The sequence below is a fragment of the Rhamphochromis longiceps genome, linkage group LG10 (genome assembly GCF_057381845.1).
Source record: "Rhamphochromis longiceps isolate RC_006_pf linkage group LG10, R_longiceps_female_GT1.1, whole genome shotgun sequence".
NCBI lineage: Eukaryota > Metazoa > Chordata > Actinopteri > Cichliformes > Cichlidae > Rhamphochromis > Rhamphochromis longiceps.
This window is the reverse complement of record NC_140566.1, coordinates 13,441,093-13,461,162: the sequence shown is the minus strand read 5'-3', so window position 1 is coordinate 13,461,162 and position 20,070 is coordinate 13,441,093. Positions and strand designations below refer to the sequence as shown.

Genomic DNA, 20,070 nt, shown 5'->3' with positions numbered 1-20,070 from the left:
AAATTGTGCACCGGGAGCTTCGTGGCACTGGTTTCCATGACCGAGCAGCTCCTGTAGGTGTAACGTGTAGCCGGTGTTCTGACAAAACATCCTACTTTGTCAAAACATCCTACCGTAGCGTAACTTTATAGTCATGTCTATCAATGCGTGTTACCTCATTAGAATATACTACCTTAGGTGGTTTATGCCTCCATCGTACATATCTATAGGTATGACTTTCTGATAGCCAAATCACACTTATCAAAACGTGCTAACAGCGGAGCGTGGTGTCGACCAACTGCAGGAGGACTAAAATTAATTGACAAGGTTTACGCTGTATGCCAGTTTACAGAAACTTAGAAGTAATAAATCAAGACTTGAAATATGACTTCAATTGAGACTCCAAATTGCAGTATTTTTGAAAAAAACAAAACAAAACGCAACTTAGCTTGAAAAGTTAACAAATTGACAACAGCTTACAGAAAACAAGTATCAACTGTAATAAAGAAGTAAAACATATAATACTAACCATTTTTCACACGCACAAGATCCGGGTAGGATCAAATAATAGGTGTGTACTATTAACACCAAAAACATGGGCGTTTTGAGTTGTGCGCATGCGCAGTAACAACATCTAGGACAACTTGATAGGTAGGGTGTTTTGTCAGAACACCGGCCCCCTACTTTCGTCCATGTATTTTAAATGAAGACTTTTGAAACTCACCATTCTTTACGCTTGAACCTACACTGCACCGCATTAGCAGTAGTAATAGCAATAAACATATGCTGATGTAGTGTTCCAGTGAAATTCCTTTTTGCATGGTGTACCTGCATGACTGTTATCAGCTAACACCACACAACGTAAGTAGAAAGGCAACAGTGCATAGTAATTATCACATCTTTGTTAAACAAAGCACAGCCAAAATCACTGCATAATGATTTATTCACATATTTTTTGTCACATACTATATATTATCATTATTATTGTTATTGCTGCAGTTGTGGCGCCTTTCAGGTATTTGCTTTCATTATTCCCATAACGAGATTCTATGCTCATATCTCTTTATAGTTTTCATCTTCATGCATGCTGAGTATTACATTTCACAGGAGCAGGATGCAAATAAATTAAACAGTCTCTTTTTTAAAGTTACATCTCATAATCTATCCATTCTAATAATGCTTCAGTTACATGCCTTTTTCAGAGTCCATAGAGGGAAGTCACTTCTTGGAACATACAGTCTCCATCAGAGGGTAAAGGCATTACAAAGAGCACATTATTAATACATCTCATTAAAGCTGGCAATCTATGATTAATTTTCATAACCAACCAAGCCCCTATTCTCCCACCCAAGTACAGCCTATCTCTACCGCATAGTGAAAACACTAAGTGTAATTATAACATTTCATCTATGTACAGTAACTTTGAAATATGGCACCAAATCAGCTTGTGAAAAAAAGCTTGAGGTTACATGTTAAAATATTTGTGACTACAATACTTTTCCTGTTTAAAGTGTTTAATTCCATTCATAAGCTTTCAACAGCAATAACATTTTACAAGCCAAAGTGCAAACACTGGCACACTTTACTTGATTTTTTTTTTCTTTTTTGTGTGTGAACGTAAACAGTGCCTTGCAGGCACTGGGAGCATTGTGGTGCATTGACACAGTGTTGGAAAGTAATCTACCTCATCTTCAGTGCACCCTGTGTCCTATTTTGAGCAGAAGCTCTCAGGTGATGTGAGTCTGCAGTCTGTTTGGCACCTAATGCGGTGAAGAATATGGAGATTTGTGAGAAATTTTAGGAAAAGAGTCTGATACAATAAATGATGTGTTCCAGTTTACTAAACATTTTAGTGCTGATCATTTTGTGTTGTTCAAAAGGTGCTTGTTTGTCCACTGTGTGGTCTTAACAGTGTGGACATTATTTTTCTCTCAGTAGCTCAGATTAGTTTAGCATTCAATTATCCTGACTTGAGTCAGAGATTGGCTTTTTTTCCCCACACACATGCGTATGCATGCACGCGCTTAAGCTCTTGCATATGCACACATAATTGGAAAATGAGAGGATTTCTAAGCTACAGCAAAGGCAAATAATGAAGAACTTCAGATAATTCAACCTCACACAACCTTTAAACCTACAGTCTATTAATATTATTTGTAATTGCTCAGTTTTGTCAGTTGGGTTCTGTGAAGGCACCTAGTGTCACCTAGGCAGAGCAGAGCTCTCAATGTTACAGCAACACAGTTACCTTTTTAGTTTCAAAGTGTCAAAAACTCTACTTGGTGAAGTAATGGTTCATCATCACTACACAGAGTCCATCTGTGCCCCTGAATAATAATGCAGTTGTCAGTTTTGTGCCTACTGATGGGTGGTCTGCGGCCAGGGAAAAGCTCTTCTCCAATATTTAAAAGGTCTTTGAGCCCCCAGGCAGAGAAGCCTCTGTCAGACGTAGGCTGACTCACTAGACTGGGTCCTGCCCAGGTTTGGGGCTTGGGACATGTGTGAAACATCCTTCTTGCGCACTTCACAGATGGACTTTCTCCGGGCCTGCACCCCTCTGATGGCCGTTTTTATCTTCCTCCAGCCAAGGTGGTTGAGCTCTGCCAGGTTAAGTAGCACACATATGCCACTAACTGCAAACATAAAGACCAAAAACACAGTCTTTTCTGTGGGACGGGACACGTAACACTCCACCTCCTTCACGCATGGGTAGCGATCGCACTCAAACATCCCCGGCACGTTGAAGCCGTACAGGAAATACTGGCCCGCCAAGAAGCCGATCTCGAGCGCATTGCGGAACACAACCTGGATGACGTAGAAACGGGAGATGCCTTCTTGCCGTCGCACTTTAGAGCTCTTGTGAGTTGGAGGGAGTCCCCGGGGTCCGTTAGGGATCTCCTTGACCTCCAAGCAGTCATGATCCTCCTTACTACTGTCGGGGTGCACCAGGATGCCGTTGATGTTTCGGGCATGGAGCTTACGAGAGTGGTGGTCATGGTGGCGACCATGGTGGCCATGACCATGGTGATCCATGTAAGGATGCAGCAGAGAGTAGCTTCGATCACGTGCTTTGGCTGACTGATGGACAGAATAGGTGATGAAGCACAGGCTTGGCGTGCACACCAGGATTATCTGAAAAACCCAGTAGCGGATGTGCGAGATCGGGAATGCCTTGTCATAACAAGCCTGGTTGCAGCCGGGCTGCATGGTGTTACAAATGAACATGATTTGCTCGTCCTCATACACCTTCTCCCCCACTATGCCAACTATTAAGATACGGAAAATCACCACCACTGTCAGCAGGATCCTGCAGAGACAGAAGGAGAGAGGGCAGGAAGGGAAGGTGGTGAAACAGGAGAAAGACAGCATCAGTTAATGAGGAGCAAATCCACAAAGGAACATTATATGTGGGCATGACCGTACGAGTGAGTCGGTATAAAGTTAATGGTGAATAGGTGCTGTCGACAATAGTGGTTTTGATTTTTTTGAATATGCGTTTCTGAAAATTAAAGGGACAGTGACACTACATTCACTTTGCATGTGTGTGCGTGTGCACGCGTATTTGTGTGCTTGTAAGCAGCTGCCGTGATAAACAATACCCTGGGATGATGGAGCTGTGCTCTAGATAGCATGCGCACCTCAGGTCACTAATCATAAGATAAAGATGATTTCACACTCATTTTCACAGCTGGACTGAAATGGAACTGAATGGCAACAGCTATAATAGACACCCACTGATTTAAGAATCAGTCTCGCATGTTAGCATATTTCCCCTAGTGTTAATTAGCTTTTATCGAACATACCAAAATATCTCTGTTGCAAAGCAACTGAATAGTATATTGCTGTATAAATAACCTCCTTCTGTTTCATTGTTGACTCCCAAGTGAGGAAAGAAGCATGCACCGTATTAAGGGGCAACAACCGTCACAGTTGCAAAGCTTTTAAGATGTGTAGCTATTTAAAGAGCTCACATAGAAAAGAACGAGTTGCCTCAACTATAGGGAGCTGCTCTCCCGAGGAGGTGGCATTTGCTAAAAACTGCATGGACTTCCCATTGAGCATCATTAGTGCTTTGCTGCAGTTATAGAAAGCTGTGTCCAGGGACCGGTGGATCTAGAGAGCAGTACAGCTGTTCTGTTATTTTCATGGTGTCGATCCAGTATGGGCACTGCGGAGGAGGACTCTGGCTTTAGGGCTGCAGTGTCAGCTCTTTCTAATGAGCGAGGAAAGCCTGCACATCATTGAGTTCCCTGGTATTTATGCCACAGCCGTGGATGTGAATGCTCCCTGTGTGGAAGAGCCAGTTGCTTAGCACACTCTTGTATCCAAGCACAAGAGGGGGCCACAGACGGGAAGTAAAGGGATAGAGATAGATGGGAGCTGGCCCTGAAGTGAAAGGCAGCTACGTAGGACAATAGCCAAAGTAATGGGATTTTGTTGTATTTTAAATATGCACGTGCATCCTAACTTGTTTGCTATAAAATGAGACTCCATACTTTATCTTTTAATGAGGGCTCAAAATGCCTACCGACCTTCAGTGACCAGTAACCACAGCAACCTGCAGAGGATGGCTGTATAGACACCCAGTATGGGGGGGAAAAATAGCCTACAGTTGTTAGAAATATCCGACAAGTCAAAAAAAAATACATTTGTTTGAATGATGTGAAAGAGGAGGCAATTTGCTGAAGCCAAGGGAAAGACGGGTGAAGGTAAGAGGTACACCAGGGGAACATGCGTTAGCATGAAACAGACTTAAAATAGAGCAGTGCCTTGCTGCAGGACTATCGCTGCTCCACCTGCGAATGCATGCCTGTGTGTGTTTTTTTGTGCGAAGAAGACAGGCACGAGGACACAGACACAAAGAGGAAGAGTCAGCCATGTGTATGACTTGTGCAAAATGGCAAAGACTCACAGTCGCCTGTGCTCAGAGCAGCTGCCAGCGTGCACGCTACACTGACTTCCATCATGGTTAAAAATCCAGCAGAATAAAGCTCCCCCGCATCTTTGGACTTTCAGAAGTTCAAATCTGGTCCTGTGTGTCATTCACATTAAGACATCTGTCAACATCTGCTCCTTTGCGGTTAGCCTGATGTGTACGGGCTCACTAGTGGTTCGACAGCAGTCGATATGGCTGAATGAATGATATTGATGGTTCTCTGCACCACAGGAAGATTTGACGCATTCTGCTCACAGGGACGAAGATCTGTGGTCGACACAGCTCGTCTGTATGCAAATATTTGTTTAAAAGATAGAGGATATATGACTAACTCTAGGTCAGTGTCAGTGTGAGAATCTGCAGTGCTGGATGTTGATTTAAAACCATGCAAGAGGCTCAAGAGCAGCTTTTCTGCACTCCACCTTGATTTTCTAATCAAGGTAATAAAAGACATTGGCTGCTTCTCTGCCCAGTGATAATTACTATGTCATAATTACAACTTAATGCCACTGAATCTTCCTGCTGTAAACATCTGTGTGTAATGCCACAGACTCATGGGCGACATGTTTTTTAATGTTGAACTGAAATATTCTTAGTTCAGACTGTCCTCAGACTGAAGGTAAGAGGATTGAAGCTTTTTCTTCTTCTTAAAATGTCATGCATCGTGATTTCCGATGAGTGCATCCACATAGATGTACTGCAACATGTAATATCAGTTCATCTCGACAAACTTTCCACTATGCTGTCATGTGTTCATCATTGTGACAGCTTTTTTAGTGATGGACCAAATCCAAATCTGTTGACAAAAATTTTAAATAGTGCTCTATACCAGTCTTTCATTACATCGACATAGGTCAGTATGTATTTGTCTGTAGTCACCACCATCTAAACGAAAAACTGGGCTTTTTTTTTTTACATAAATATAGAGGGATAAGGACTTTGTGGTTGCAGTTTTCTTGTCCTCCTCAGAGTTTGTTCAATTTTAAAGTAGCGCAGCATTGCAGTCATTTAAGAATCCAGTCATTGCTTCTGCTTTTTTTGTCATTAAAAAAAAATCCCAAGGTGTTCCCTGTATTGAGTGCTGTGTGTGTTTGTTTGTGTGTGGTGGTTTATGTGTTTGCTCTACTGCTGGATAACGGAATAATCAGCATGGGGCAGATTGCTGCATTAGCAGAAAGCAGCGCCCGAACGTTGTCTGCAAACATCAGTGCTTTAAGTCCTGCAGCATAACTAGCCAATACGGTAACTAGGAGAAGATTAGGACAGCACGAAGGCCTGAACCTGCAGAATATTCAATAACAATCATGAATAATGAAAAAGATGTCAGAAGTTTTAGTGTCTCAAACCCATGGGGCAGAATATTAAAATACTTGAAGAGTTGATTCATATAAGTGGGCATGAAAAAGATTCAGGCATTACGACATATCACAGCATGGTTCCTGTCACCAAAAGTTTCTTAAATGGCTGCTAAATTGTCTCCCACATCAGTCCCCACTTGTCACCTAATTTAGCATCCTGCTTCCCGGAGGACCCGGTTAAAGCTAAGACTAATCATTACATTTTTAGAGACCTTCTAAATCCCTACCACTGTCCAGGAGATTTGATAAGATTTAGAAGTCAATCCTTCTGCGTCTGTGGATCGTGTTCACGTCTGGATCTTCTTTTTTAATATCTGCTTTCTTGGGCTTCATCACTGACAGCTGACATTTTCATAAAGCGCAGAGACAAACAGCAGCTCATGGGCATGTTAACGTTTATGTCTAGAGGGACAGAAATAGGAGGAAGTAAAGATAATGAGGTGGTATTTTGTTGCGTTAACCTTCAAAGTGATCCTCAGGCAGCTGATTGACCTGTAAGATTGTGTGTGCAGTGTAATGTTAGCTGCTCATCAGCTGGTGTGTCGGCTGGACATGCAAGCTCTGTCTTTCCCAGAGGCTTTAACACACACACACACACACATACACACACACACACACACACACACACACACACACACACACACGTTCATTCATGCAGCAGCTGCTGTCGCCAGCCTCCAGGGAGAACAGAGGCCCACAAGCACAAATGCACCAGAAAACCTACACTTGCTTTCATACATAGATTGTGAATATAAGAAAGTAACTGTTAATATATGAAGGTGCACAGACTGGCCTCTGAAGCGCTGGATAAGTGCAGTTAGCTGTGAAGAAACCTGGATAAAAATATTCCTGCCACCCATACGCTCTCAATAATAAGCTCCAATGATTGCTGATGGCAGCACATAATGAATAAAGACCTTACCGGGCCTTGAAATTAGACAGCTTAATTATCAGAGTGCAGACATTTCTATCCACCCGCCTCTCATCACTGCTCCTCTCTTAAAGTGTTTTAATAGTTTAAGGTCTTGCCCACATATCCGGCAGATGTGCACGAATGCCTGAAGTGCAACTACGAGTCAGCGTGACGAATACGGTAATTTAAGCTAAACTTGAGCTGCGGTGGTTCTCTTACCCCTGCTGTCTTGAAATACGTTACTTAGAGTGTGAAACAGAAACGGTTTTAAAAAATCTGCCCGAGTTTAGCGACGTCAGACTCAAACCACAACAGCTTTTTCATCCTGCTAGTTTCCACTGTGCCACGACTCAGAGTCAACATGGGCAGAAATGTAATTATATCACTTGCTCATTCAACATCTCGGAGGGAAATGGCCTCCAGCTGTTTTGCAGGAATAACGGAGGAAACGGGAAAGTTAATTGGGGGACACTCTACAGGTATCTGTGCCAATTATACCTCAGCTAACAGACAACAGCGAGATCTCAATCTTCACAGCAAAACCATTACAGCTGCACTTGAGAAAGATGCCTTAGAACGGTTTATGATGAGTATTTTTATTTTATGCCAAACTACTTCACGCCACTCAAAGAAAGCTGGGGGAAGAAATTCCTACACACAACGTTTCTGTTAACTCATCGCTTGGCCTAACCATGCGCGATGATAATGCAGAGCACGCCAGATGCAGCTTTCCTCTATCCCGTTTGTCTTTATGTCATCTAAAATTACTCTTTCATCTCGACTCAAGCTAGCGAGGCAAACATTATGCATAAGTGTTTCTATCTAAAATAACTTGAAAACCAAATAAATGGCATCAGCATTTCTTTGTGTATCCCGAACCAGCACGTTTTGCTGATCACATCAATATACAATTTCAGAAGATTCCATTTATATGACATCTTGGCCTACAGTACAGTATTTGGCGTAATGATGGGATTTTACACACATCAGGTCTCCCATTTTATTCCTGTAATACATTTTTGTACAGATGGCCGCCCCTCCCTGAGCCTGGTTCTGCTGGAGGTTTCTTCCTGTTAAAAGGGAGTTTTTCCTTCCCACTGCCGCCAAAGTGCTTGCTCATAGGGGGTCATATGATTGTTTTTACTCTTTATGTATTATTGTAGGGTCTACCTTACAGTATAAAGCCCCTTGAGGCGATTTTAATGTTTTTATTTGGTGATGTATAAATAAAATTGAATTAAATGGATATTGAATTGAAAAATATTGACATTTTTGGTAAATAAATACACAAGGGCGACTGACAGGGCAAATGACTCAGCATCACTGTAATGGAAGTCTGGTTACTGAGGATGAAGGAGTTACAGGAGATATTTTTTTATATATTTATTAATGAAATGCTTGATATTGACGAGAAAAGAGATGATTACAGGTTAGCGCAGCTAAGTTTACGCAGCTCTGAAGTTTCACACAAGTTTCTCCCAAACTAGATAACAAGTAGTCAAAGCTATCCTTGATAAAAACAGGAAACATCACCGCGTCACCGAGCCTGACCTTTTCAGACCTACCCAAAATAGCAAGACTGGGAAATTGGACTCATACTTTAAATGGTATTTGTTCAGGACGTTGCATAAGACCCCTTTTTAATTTTGACAGTTCCCAGAATGCATCAGCTCTGCTCTGTCTCTCTAATATGTTTTAGTGCCAGAACCTTTAAGTCTTGCAGCAGACAAAAATCAGCTGCCTCATGTGGTTGCACTGTATGTTTGTCTTCAGAGGATATCTTCTTAAGCATAAAAATCTGGTGCTGAAAAGTAACAAATTGTTAGAAGTTTTTGTCCCTAATATTTCAAACAGCACTCACAAGTTTTCCTAAAGTAGCATATTTAACCTTAATTTTTATGTAGGGGCTTTTCATCTGACTGTTTAATTGCAAAAAAACACATAAAATCTTAGTAAATGTCTGGAATGGTTATTTTTTTTATAAAAATATCTCCGCTGCTAAAATGTAGCCTCTACATAAGGTCAGTAAACAGAACCTTTGCTACTTGTCAGCGCTGGTTAAATTGTGTGTTGGGTTGCAAAGATTTAATTGTAAGGCTTTTAGTAAAATTGTATGTAGCAAGTTTCTCTGTAAAAAGTATTAATGGAGTTTTAGCCTCATGGAAAAAGGTTGGAAAAGCACTTATGATATATAACTTGCTAGTTATAAAACCAGCAAACACAGATCTATATTAGTGGGAGTTTACAGCTGTAAAAGCTTCTAATCACAAGCTAATTACTAGAAGTTACTGAAAGACCATATAAACACTTTGTGAATTCAGATGCTTTGTTCATCACAACGTGCGAGCTTTTGTTCATTTAAACATTGGCTTAGAGTTGCATACAATAACCTGTCTATAATATTTGTGTTTGCATATGTTGGGGTGTGAAACAGCTTCCTGCCTCGTGGCTTTTCTGGCAGATTATTTAAATTCTAATCAGTTGTCCTTTCTGAAAGTTAGAGCACACTAACATGATGGTTACTTTCCAAATCAAGTGGCTTACTATTGTAAGTACTGTCATTATGTATCACAGTAAAATATGATTCAATCTGCACATTAATGAATGTCCCTAACTTCCTTCTAATGTGTGTATTAATTTCTTATTTCAACTGAGGGAAATGTATTTGTTATTAATGACCCTCAAACTGCGTGTTTTCTTTCCTAAACCTGCAATGTGCCATTAAAGACAGTCAGACTCTAGTAATGTGGTTGGCTCCTGTAAATTGACTTCCCACAATATAACATGATAGCACCGTCCACCTGTGCAAGGTGAACGCTTATTTCATGTCTCTCCCACTCAGCCATGCCCACGTCCTAACTCTGTCCATATTTTAAACCTTCACTAGCTGATGGCTAAGTTTGTGATTAGGCTAGTGGTGTATGATACTGCAAACTTTGGTATCGAGCTGATGCCAGATCAATACAGGACCGATACTGCTGATACCAATACTGATACCGATACTTTGAACCTATAAAGACAGCATATGGAGGGGAGAGCAGTGGTGTCGTGATTTATGAATTGAATCATCATCATTTTGACAAATGCTGAACACATTTTAATGACTACTAATTAACTGTGAATTTTAATTTCCACAATAATTAGTTAACACAACGAAACGCGCCTTTCAGCTTTTCACCTTCTGTTGTTTAAACGTGCCATAGGCTGTGAATACAATAGATAACACAATTCAATGGGCTACTGAACTTAGGATAGAAATAAGGCATTGATCCTATCATGCTAGCATAGATCTAATACCAATACCAGGGTTGGCATAGATAATATCGATATTGGGATTGATCTGTCCACCTGTAGAATAGGCTGCTTATTACTTTTTACTGATTTATTCTTTTTATTTTAGATTGGAGCTTTACATATTGTATCATAGTATCATAGATTTGTTAGGTTGTCGGTGTCAAACATTTCTAGTTAGACATCTTTGCCACCAGGATTTACCCAAGAGGAAGTTAAAGTTTGTCTTTATTTTAAGCAATGAATAATTAGAACACTGCAAATAGTTTAAAAATCTCAGTGCAGCCCACATACATGCATGCCTCACTTCACATCTTTTAAACCAGCCCTTGTTTATGTTAAAGAAAAAGAAATAAGCATTTACATTAGTCATTACTTCGGTCTCTGGTGCACATTTTTCCTGGACTACATTTTTACCTTAAAAAACAACATCTTCAAAATGCTTTCTTTAAGGGAGTTTGGGTGTTTAATAACAGGCTCACAATTCATAAAAGTTTAACAAAACCTGTCTGAATCGAATCAGAAAATATCACTACATGTGGGAAGTCATTAAATATACATTTAGGCTATGCATAGGGGAAACATTACATGCCCGATAAAACTCTTACACACACCGCTGATGTGTTGCTGAAATGAATAATAGCCCGCGCTGAGTGAAAGCTGAGCTCAGCGCTAGTGGCAAACCGTGCAATCAATTTCATTCAACATCAGGGACTGCTGCACAAATAAACTAATGACAACTATAGATGTGCAGGAAAATGCTTTAATTTGAACGACAGTCCTGTTCCTTGGCGAACGATGATGGATTACTAATCCTTTCTAATGCTGCAATATGGACGCCGTTGTTTTGCTTTGCAACAAAACCTTCTCGGGTGGAATAAATCTTATCCAGGAAGATGGTTATCAATGATACATGAAGTATATTCTGTCAGAAGGGATGATGTCCTCAATTCACGCAGAGCATTCCTGCATCTCTGATTATTTTGGGAGAACTAGGGTGCCCTTCTCAAAGTAGGGTACCGCCTTCTTGTGGATATCCTGACCCATTTAGGAAAAGAACATGACCATGAAAACTGCAGGAGTGAACAACTTCGGGGCAAAGAGTGCATCTTGCTTTTAAAGCCAACAAACAAGAACCCAGATATGTTCGGTCACGTCAAACCATTCCGGGCTGCCTGTCTAAGTGCAGGTTCTTCCAGCCATATAAACAGCACTGCAGAGCAACAAGGTGTATTTCATACACCACTTTGTTGCATTAAAAGGCTGGTCAACTCTGCATACATTTTTAATGAATGACTTGACATCAGTTGCAACGTGCAACAAGAGGCACGAAGCATTTATTAAGATTTTATGGTTTATACTGCTTAAGTGGGGAGTGATAGATGATGAATAATGGATCATTTAGAGCTTCATCACAGAATAAAAAACAAATAAAGGGTAAATAGATGCAGAAATCTAAAAGTGCATAAATGAATAACAGCAAACAGCACTTTGTAAACTAATTCTTAATCTGATTGAAATGCAGTTTACAGAATGTAATCTATGGAAATGTACTTTTGTGGCTTTAACAGCATAGACAGTGACATTTGCATTTACTTTATCTCAGAATCAACCTGAACATTTAAAAGAGCTGCTTCATGAACACTGCTGTCAACATTGTGTGCCGGGTCAGCCAGCAACTTCAGTTGAAGGATCTCTGACACAGATTCCGAGCGATAAACCTCTGCAGAGGGAAAACTTTTCTTCCTCCCTCTGTCTCACCCCCACCCTCATCCATCCGTTGCAGCTTTTTTGTTCTGCCTCTACAGCGCCCATCATCTCCTCTCTATCCATCCGGTTACCTTTATTATTTTATCTTCCTCAGATCACTCTAGTGCTCCATTATCTCTGCCTCTTTTTTTTCCAGCTCATCTTTTGCGCTGACCTCACTACAGCAATGCAGTCAAGGAGAGGCAAGTTATATATCTCGCACCCAAAGGCTTGATCTTCACACGGTCGGACGCATTTTTGTCACGGTAGACATCACAAACATTCACACCTGCGATCTGCAAATGGTTTGAGCACCACATGTGAAACACACACATACACACACACACACAAACTGTATTACTGTATGTGAATATTAAACAGTTTATTGCCTGTAGTTGTGTGCTTTAAAATATATTGTAATGATGTGATTTTTGTATACAGATTAAGGACTGGGAAAAATGACGCGCCTAGGTGTTAGATGCATGGCCTCCACATTCAGTTTGCAGTATTATATGGACATGTAATTTATTTGTCTATCGCACCCACTTAAATACTTAATTTGTATGAGATTGTATATCAGCAAGAATTACGAATAGGACAAAACAAAAAGTAAATTACTGCTGTAAAATTTTTATTGTGAAGGCTGTAGATGTACAAAAAATGAAATTATTGTTTTAATTGTAACCAGAAGTCAGTTAATATGCATAGAAAATTATCAAGGCTGCTAGTGTCATGTTTTACACAAATGTACACAAGTAGAGCTGTGCCATTGGCATAAGAATAAAATAACAATTTCGTTTTCCTAATTTTGGAGCCTGAATGTTTAAGTTGGAGAGGATAGTGCTAACAAACATCACGTATTCAGTGCAGATTTTGTTAAATCTTTATTAGGTACAGAAAATAGATATACAGGTCTGTGTGCTGACCTCCATTCTTATCAGAAATGTCATTAATTTGTTACAATTAACAGACTCAGACTGACTATACTATCTAATGCAAAAGATTTCAGGGTTATCATAACTGTAAAACTGGTTTGGGATAGAGGTGGATTACTGCAGCCTTGACAATGATTTTCATTTCCATGTTATCATGAGTACAGTCATCGGTTATCCATGCACACATTGTACATTGTGCAGTTAGAAGTCAAGCTTGTGAAGATTTCACAATACACAACATTAATAACTGAATGAGTCATAATACGCAAGGCACCTGTGGTTAGTCAGAGGCACAGAAGCAACTCTCAATTTGTCTGTCTCGATCAAAGACCATAATTAAGCTAACCTATGCCACAGTGTAGTTGGTCCGTTTCTATTTCAAACACTCTTCTGTAATCCTGAGCTAATTATCTATCCTATGCCAGGGCATAGGTTAGCTTAAACCTACAATTAAGAAACAGCTTAATTGTAGCTCAAAAAGACAGTCTAAACATCTGAAAATGCTGTCGGTGTCTCACAGTGGATTTGCATCCTCGTGTCGGCACTCAAAAAAAGATGACTGACATGCAACCATGTTCCAAAGTTTGGATGCAGGGGAGACCTTTTATGTCGAAACGTCACTGTTCTGTGCTTTGGAACCGCATCCATTAAAACTGCAAGCGAACACATGCAAACGTTGTCAAAGTAACGACACACAGGCTGAACATCCTACTTGTGATGCCATCTACCAGTCGCTGCATGCCACACCCTGTGAAGTGCAGGACTTCACGACGCACAACAGTGCAACACTACATCACGGTTGTGTTCACGAGTGCAATGGACCACAGCCAACAATGGTTGTTGGCTGTGGTCAGTGGTGCAACAGACTTGAACCTTTCAACCCATAGAGGTCAGTGCAACAATTTTGACTCCACACATAATTTAGTGTGGGGTTTGGCGTTAACAATCTAGGAGGCACCTTGACAGCACAAAACTGTGCCAGTGGTGAACAATTCTCCAACTTGCTGGTACATCCAGAAACATGATTCCTGTCTTTTAATTATTATGTGTCACTGATTTCCTGACCATGCAGACACATGCTTAGGTTTAGGAGTCAAGGCATTTTTTGTTGTTGTTGTTTTTTGTCTTACTGCTGAGATAACCTAGGAATGTCTAATGTTTTCTTTTCCTTTCTATAGTTGAAAAGTAATATCACCACTTAAAAATAACTTGCTACAAGCTAGTCCACGGCCTCTCTGTCCAAGGTACTTGTGAGTTTTCCTGTACATCTTCAGATATCCTGCACACATGCTAACTAAAGGGACAAAATCGAAAGCGGCGTAGAGAAAATAAGAAGCTGTTCGGGGGCCTAAAACAAAAAATGCTAACAAATAATGTACAGAGAGACTCAAAAACAAAGGTTTCTTGGCTTACATAGCAGATGGAAGAAAAATGGAGGAAACCCCGCCACTGGGAAGCAGATAATGTTACAGCTAATGCTCTAGGGTCAACTAAAGAGCCTTGTAGGACAAACACTCTGAGGAAAGCCAAACACACGGGGATCATTTACAAAGCATTTCACTGTGGATTTCATACTACTATATGATGGAGATGCGCTTTTTTTTTTACTATCATTTAACTATCCAATGTCACGTGTCTTTGGACAGTTTGACACATAATAGAAAATAAATATAGTAAACGCTATCACATCTCACACAAAAAAGTGCCCTGTTCTAAACTGTACCACTCGATTTACTAAACACATCTTTGGTATTCAGGATACCCTTTATTAGTGTTCAGCCAGTGAAGTGCATGATCAACAAATAGCTCAAACTATGCATATAAGAAAAAACCAAGTGCATCGTGAGAATAGTCTTTATGACTTCTGAAAGAGGTAGCAGACAAATTGAGAGTTGCTTCTGTGCCTCTGAAAATCTGTAGGTGGCGTGAATCATCCAGAGATTAATTTTCAGCGTTCTTTGTACCCTGTGCTCACAGGATTTTACTGATTCAGCTTCCAGAACTGTTATTTTAAAGCTGCATTAAGTAATTTTTGACCACTAGGGGGCGGAAAGACTCCAAAACAAGTTCACAACAGTTAGCATCTAGCTTATCAAGGTGTTATGGCTAACATGTTAGCAAACAGTTGCCTACTCACATATCCAGCAGAAACAGAGCAACACGGACATCCCTTCGGTCTCCTTTATCTGGCCACCTGTTGAATGTAATTCCAATATTCACTGGCGTTTTAGCCCTTGTTTGCTCTTCCAACTCATAATTGTTTTGTTTTTTTTCATTTGCTAAATCTCCAACTTTGCTTACCAGTTTCTTCTGCGTTTTTTTACACAGGACAGTTAGCTTCGGTACCGGGAGCGACTGCCCACATTCATTCGAACCAGCATTGTTTTGGTTTTTCCACTTAAAGAAACCAAAACAACTAGCTGAAAGCTGTGTAGGGCTTCCAAGTGGGATATTGATTCTCAGTGCTACAACAGTACTCCCAAGCCATCAATGGGAGGGACTCACAAGACTGTGAGATTGCTTAATGCATCTTTAAATCAAGTCAGCGTCCAGGTTATTGTTCCATATGAGGACTGGACCAGATGAATTCGTTGGTTAATGCACTTTTAAAATACAGAAATTAGTTGACTGAAATTATTTGGTTGGAAGGAGGATCTCTGTCTTAGCTTCAAATTGCCGATCAGCTGAAATTTTGGTATAAATGTGTAGCTCACATCATCTCTGTTACTTTGACGCAGTTCCAGTGCCACTGGAGGATGTTGGCTTATTCACAGACAATGAACACATGAGCCATTTTGCAGTCCTTTAACTTACACGGGGCAAGAAACACACACACTCACACAAAAGACCACTGAAGCAAAAAGACGTTTAGGCCATGTCCTTGTTGAGTTTGAGTTAATGAACACAGCAGGGCGATCACAGTCTTCACTGTTACTTTTTGTTTTTACCAAAGCAAAGCAGTTTTTAAATGGCCGACATATACATCCAGATTTCACAGGCTGAAGCATGTTGACTCTTCACTTTGCCAAATGAGCATCCAAGTGGGACATTTGGATTGTGTTCACTGGGTGGAAAATTCCACTTTTGCAATCAATTAATCACACAGAGATGATGTGGGGCACGCATGTGGGGCACGTATTTCACACCAATTTTACAGCAAGTCTCCGTGGCATGTCTCCACTGCTAATCAAACTAAAAGCTCGTCTGTTCAACTCTCCGCCACGAAACACTCTCACGCAAAGTATAACAATGTCTGCTGGTCAAAACTAATTGGATTAACTTTTTTGTTTTTTTTAGGAAATAAAATCACTCAGAGTTCAGAGTCATTAACTCCCCCCATGATTCTTCCTCCACACCTGCTTGCTCACCATCCTTTCATCTTCCGCACCTCTGCTCTCCCCTCCTCTCACTCCTAGTCCCCTCTCCTCCTTCTGTCATATTGGTCTGTGGCCAGCAGCATCAAGCATAGTCTATCAATAGCTTGGCTATTAGCTAGTAAAAACATAGGAACCTCTCTGATTTAACCGTAATGCCTGCTGCTGACTATGTGCAATTAGGTTATGCCTTAACTAATAGTGGGTGTGGAGGATAAGAGTGAGGAGAGCAGGGAGGAAGAAAGGACGGGGAAGGCAGGGAGGACTGTGAAGGATAGTGGAACAGAGGAGAGCACTGGGACAAGCCTTGAGAAGGGTAGTCTCTGTACAGATGCCATCCACAGATCCATACAAAACAGCATGTAATGTGCAAAAAAAAAAGAAAGAAAGAAAAAAATCCCAGCTCATCAGTTGACATAAAACCGCGGACACAAAACCAGAAAACACCACCTTCCCACTTAAATCCATGTCTTACCTTCCGATCATAGTAGAGTGCTGCTGGACAGCCGCCTCCAGCAGCCTCTCCAAAATCGTCCACTCTCCCATGGCGATGAAGAGGGGGCAGAACGGTCAGAAGAAACAGGGCTTGGGGACCTGACCCCCCTTTCCTCCAGGGAACTCCTTCGCCTTGCTCTCAGGACCAGCAGAGAGTACAGTCAAACCACCCACCCACTCCCGTCACACCTCAGCTCCCTTTGACCTCTACACGTTGACCTAGCCGCTTATCAGTTCATCTCTGTGCACGTGAATGAATGAATGTCTTCTGCTGGGCCTGTCCTGCTCTGCTCCTCTTCCAGGTGCTGAAGAGGTGCTGAGCTGATCGCCTCCCCACCACACACACACCACTCCCCCCACCTTCTCTCTCCCGTAGTTTCTCCCCCTCCCCTGTGCAGTGATGCTTGTCCTCCCCCTGCCGCACCACTCCGCTCTGCGCTACAGCATATGCTATAGCTCACTGAATGACAGCCATGATCACCCTCTGTTTTCCACTTGCCTCTGTTCTCCTTCCCCTCTCCTTCTTCTGTCCCTGCCTTTGTCCTCCACCTTACCCCCAGGGCACTCCTTGTACTTTAGCTGCACTCACTGCCATCGGTGCTCCCCTGCAATCGTCCTTGCATTGTGTAGAAGCTTTGCCTTTGCTGCACCCTTGCTACTCCAACCTAAACACACACACACAACACATATAGCTGATCCTCCTCGGCTCACCTCAGCAAATGGCACTGTAAACACACACGCACACTTGCACTCGATGACAGCTTTGAATCCCCACTCTCGCACTTCCTACTGAGGACTGCAGATCCACGCCAGCACACAAAGCTCCTGCCTGCTGAATGTCATTTCATGACTGGAGGAATGGTCGCTCCCACAGCTCTGAGTGCTACAAGGACCCATAAAAACCTGCATACACACACATGCACACACACGTGCGCTCCAAGACACACGCTCAAACACGCTGCCACCCATCCCCTCAGTAATAAATCAGCTGCTTTGCTGCATCCAGTGAGGCTGAACCCAGTCAATGTGCTGCAGACCTGCTGTCCTGTGTTGTCCTGTGTTGTCCCCCTGGCTAAATTCAGCACAGTCCAACACCAAGAGTCATGTCTTGCAGGGATGAAAAGCTGTCCTGAGAAACCTATTTCTGGGCTCCATCATCTTGCACCCCCCTCCCTCCCGCCTCTCTCCCTCCTGCTCTCCTTCACCTTCACTCTCTTCCTCCTTTTCCTCACGTTTGTTCTGCAGATCTGAGTCCTTCCAACTACCTCTGTCTCAGCGTTCGGTCCCCATCTCTGCTCTGTGCTCTCCCCTCTCTCCCTCTCTCTCTCTGTGTGTCTTAGCCTCGTTCATCGCTCTATCTCTGTCACACTGTGTGAGCATGCAACACCCCTCCTTCTCCTTTCATAGATCTGCTCTCTCTCATCCCTCCTTCTCGCCCTCCCTCCTTCTCTGCCTCCTCTTGTAAATGTGCTTGGATTGCTACTCTGATCTCTGCTTCGGTTATGCTTGCAAGAATGCCTCCCACTGTACTGCTGTGCCTATTCCTGCCTGATGTTGCACAGAAAAGACGGAGTTGTGATCTAACTGTGCCTCCTGCCCTGTGTTCATTGCAGTCCTTTGTTCCAGTGTGTTTCCCTTCACTTCAAATGCTCTCATGCTCTCTTCCTGGTACACCCCCCCCCCCCCCCCCCCCCCCGCCCCCATCATCTAACCTCATGATTCCAGGAGGAGGATTACAGGAGAATTGTAGCTCTGCTCCACCCCATCCCCCACGTATCCCCTCCCTTTCTCTATCTTACTGTATTGGGGAATACAACACACCTATTTTACCCTGGCCTAACCTTCATACCCCTTTTTTCCGATTTCCCCTTTTCATCTTCTCTCTGTTCCTCATCAGTCTCTCCTCCATTAGAGCCCTTGCGTTCAGTCTCCCTCACGGGAGAGATGAGCACAGTGTTGTACTTTGGTGTGACATTGACATTAGATCAAGGTGGTGTGGGAATTTGATGGTCTCCATCCATTACGCACATGGATACAGTCAGATTCATACACTAATGCACAAACATCCCCTATACACTCTCTTTATCTGAACAAGAGAAGAAAAAAGAAGAAAAAAATAAAGACTTTTTTTCCCCAAGATGGGAGTCATAGCAAGGTTTTCCCATCTAGAAGACTGAGTCGAGTTTTGCAGAAGTAAATGATGCGGTGGCCTGACATGAGACCAGCGCACCAGGATGAAGTCATGGCTTGAGGTGACAGCTTCGATTCTTTTGCACCATGCTTCCTTTTAGTCATGCTCCTTTGATTTTGGATTACACGCTTTTCAAGCTGACAGCTCATTTCTTGCAGAATAAGGTGGGTGACTTTTAGGAGCTTCGGGGGAAATTTGATAGCACCTCCTCAAATTCAGGGTGCTGATGGATCTTTCAAAAATGAGCAAAAGGCAGTGACGTGAGCACATTCAAAATGCACAACCTCTACAGAGGTCTACAGCGCAATCCGTCTTGCTGTGCGCGTGGAAACACACGTGCCGCATCCCTCTGTATGCTTATGCGTGAGAGACGGAGAATGACTGAGTGAGGGAGACCGGGAGCAATGGAGAATTTGTTAATTCAGCATCTTCAGTGGGAGGGGCGGGAGATTTGGGGTCTTTCCCTGACCAAGGACATGTGGCGTAGGAGTGCTGTTAAGGGGAGAGAAAAGAGGGAGGGGAGAGGCAGCCGGCTCAAGTTGATGGCTCAAGTTTAATGAGGCGTGGGTCGCAACCAGAGCAGCTGAAGGGCTGGCATCAGCCCGTCAGCTGCTCTGCAAAGAGACTTCAGAGCTGCATGGCACATGAATGAGAGCGGGGCGCAGGTGTGTCTTCTCTTCAGTGACTTAGAACAGCTGGCTCAAGCAGGCATGAACTCACATACTGTACCCATACACTAATAATGCATTGCCTTTTATACTTAAAACCCCTAAAATGTAAATGTAATCCAGGCTAGTGAACAGTAGGGTGAAGTCAGTTTCCTCTGGTTAATTAATAGTTGAAGAAAAC

The 20,070-nt window shown here is 42.3% G+C and overlaps 1 protein-coding gene across 2 annotated transcripts; it reads right to left on the bottom strand.

Moving 5' to 3' along the window:
- Window positions 1-918: 918 nt before the first annotated feature.
- LOC146660418 (gap junction delta-2 protein-like) lies at window positions 919-18,578 on the bottom strand. Of its 2 annotated transcripts, XM_085420272.1 has the most exons (3): window positions 17,011-18,578; window positions 15,299-15,355; window positions 919-3,286 (listed from the first exon to the last, which is right to left on the bottom strand). In XM_085420272.1, exons 1-3 carry the CDS (start codon window positions 17,079-17,081, stop codon window positions 2,422-2,424), a joined length of 993 nt encoding a protein of 330 aa, XP_085276398.1. In that variant the 5' UTR covers window positions 17,082-18,578; the 3' UTR covers window positions 919-2,421. The 2 variants fall into 2 exon arrangements, with proteins under 2 accessions (XP_085276398.1, XP_085276399.1); XM_085420273.1 differs by lacking the exon at window positions 15,299-15,355 and having other exon boundaries at window positions 17,011-18,574.
- Window positions 18,579-20,070: the final 1,492 nt, after the last annotated feature.

Excerpts from the sequence above, each read along its gene's own strand:
- LOC146660418 (XM_085420272.1), bottom strand. The coding sequence starts at position 17,081 with ATGGGAGAGTGGACGATTTTGGAGAGGCTGCTGGAGGCGGCTGTCCAG. Across the intron at positions 15,356-17,010 it reads CACTCTACTATGATCGGAAG|GTGGCCAGATAAAGGAGACC; the intron begins GTAAGACATGGA and ends TACATTCAACAG. Across the intron at positions 3,287-15,298 it reads GCTCTGTTTCTGCTGGATAT|GATCCTGCTGACAGTGGTGG; the intron begins GTGAGTAGGCAA and ends CTGTCTCTGCAG.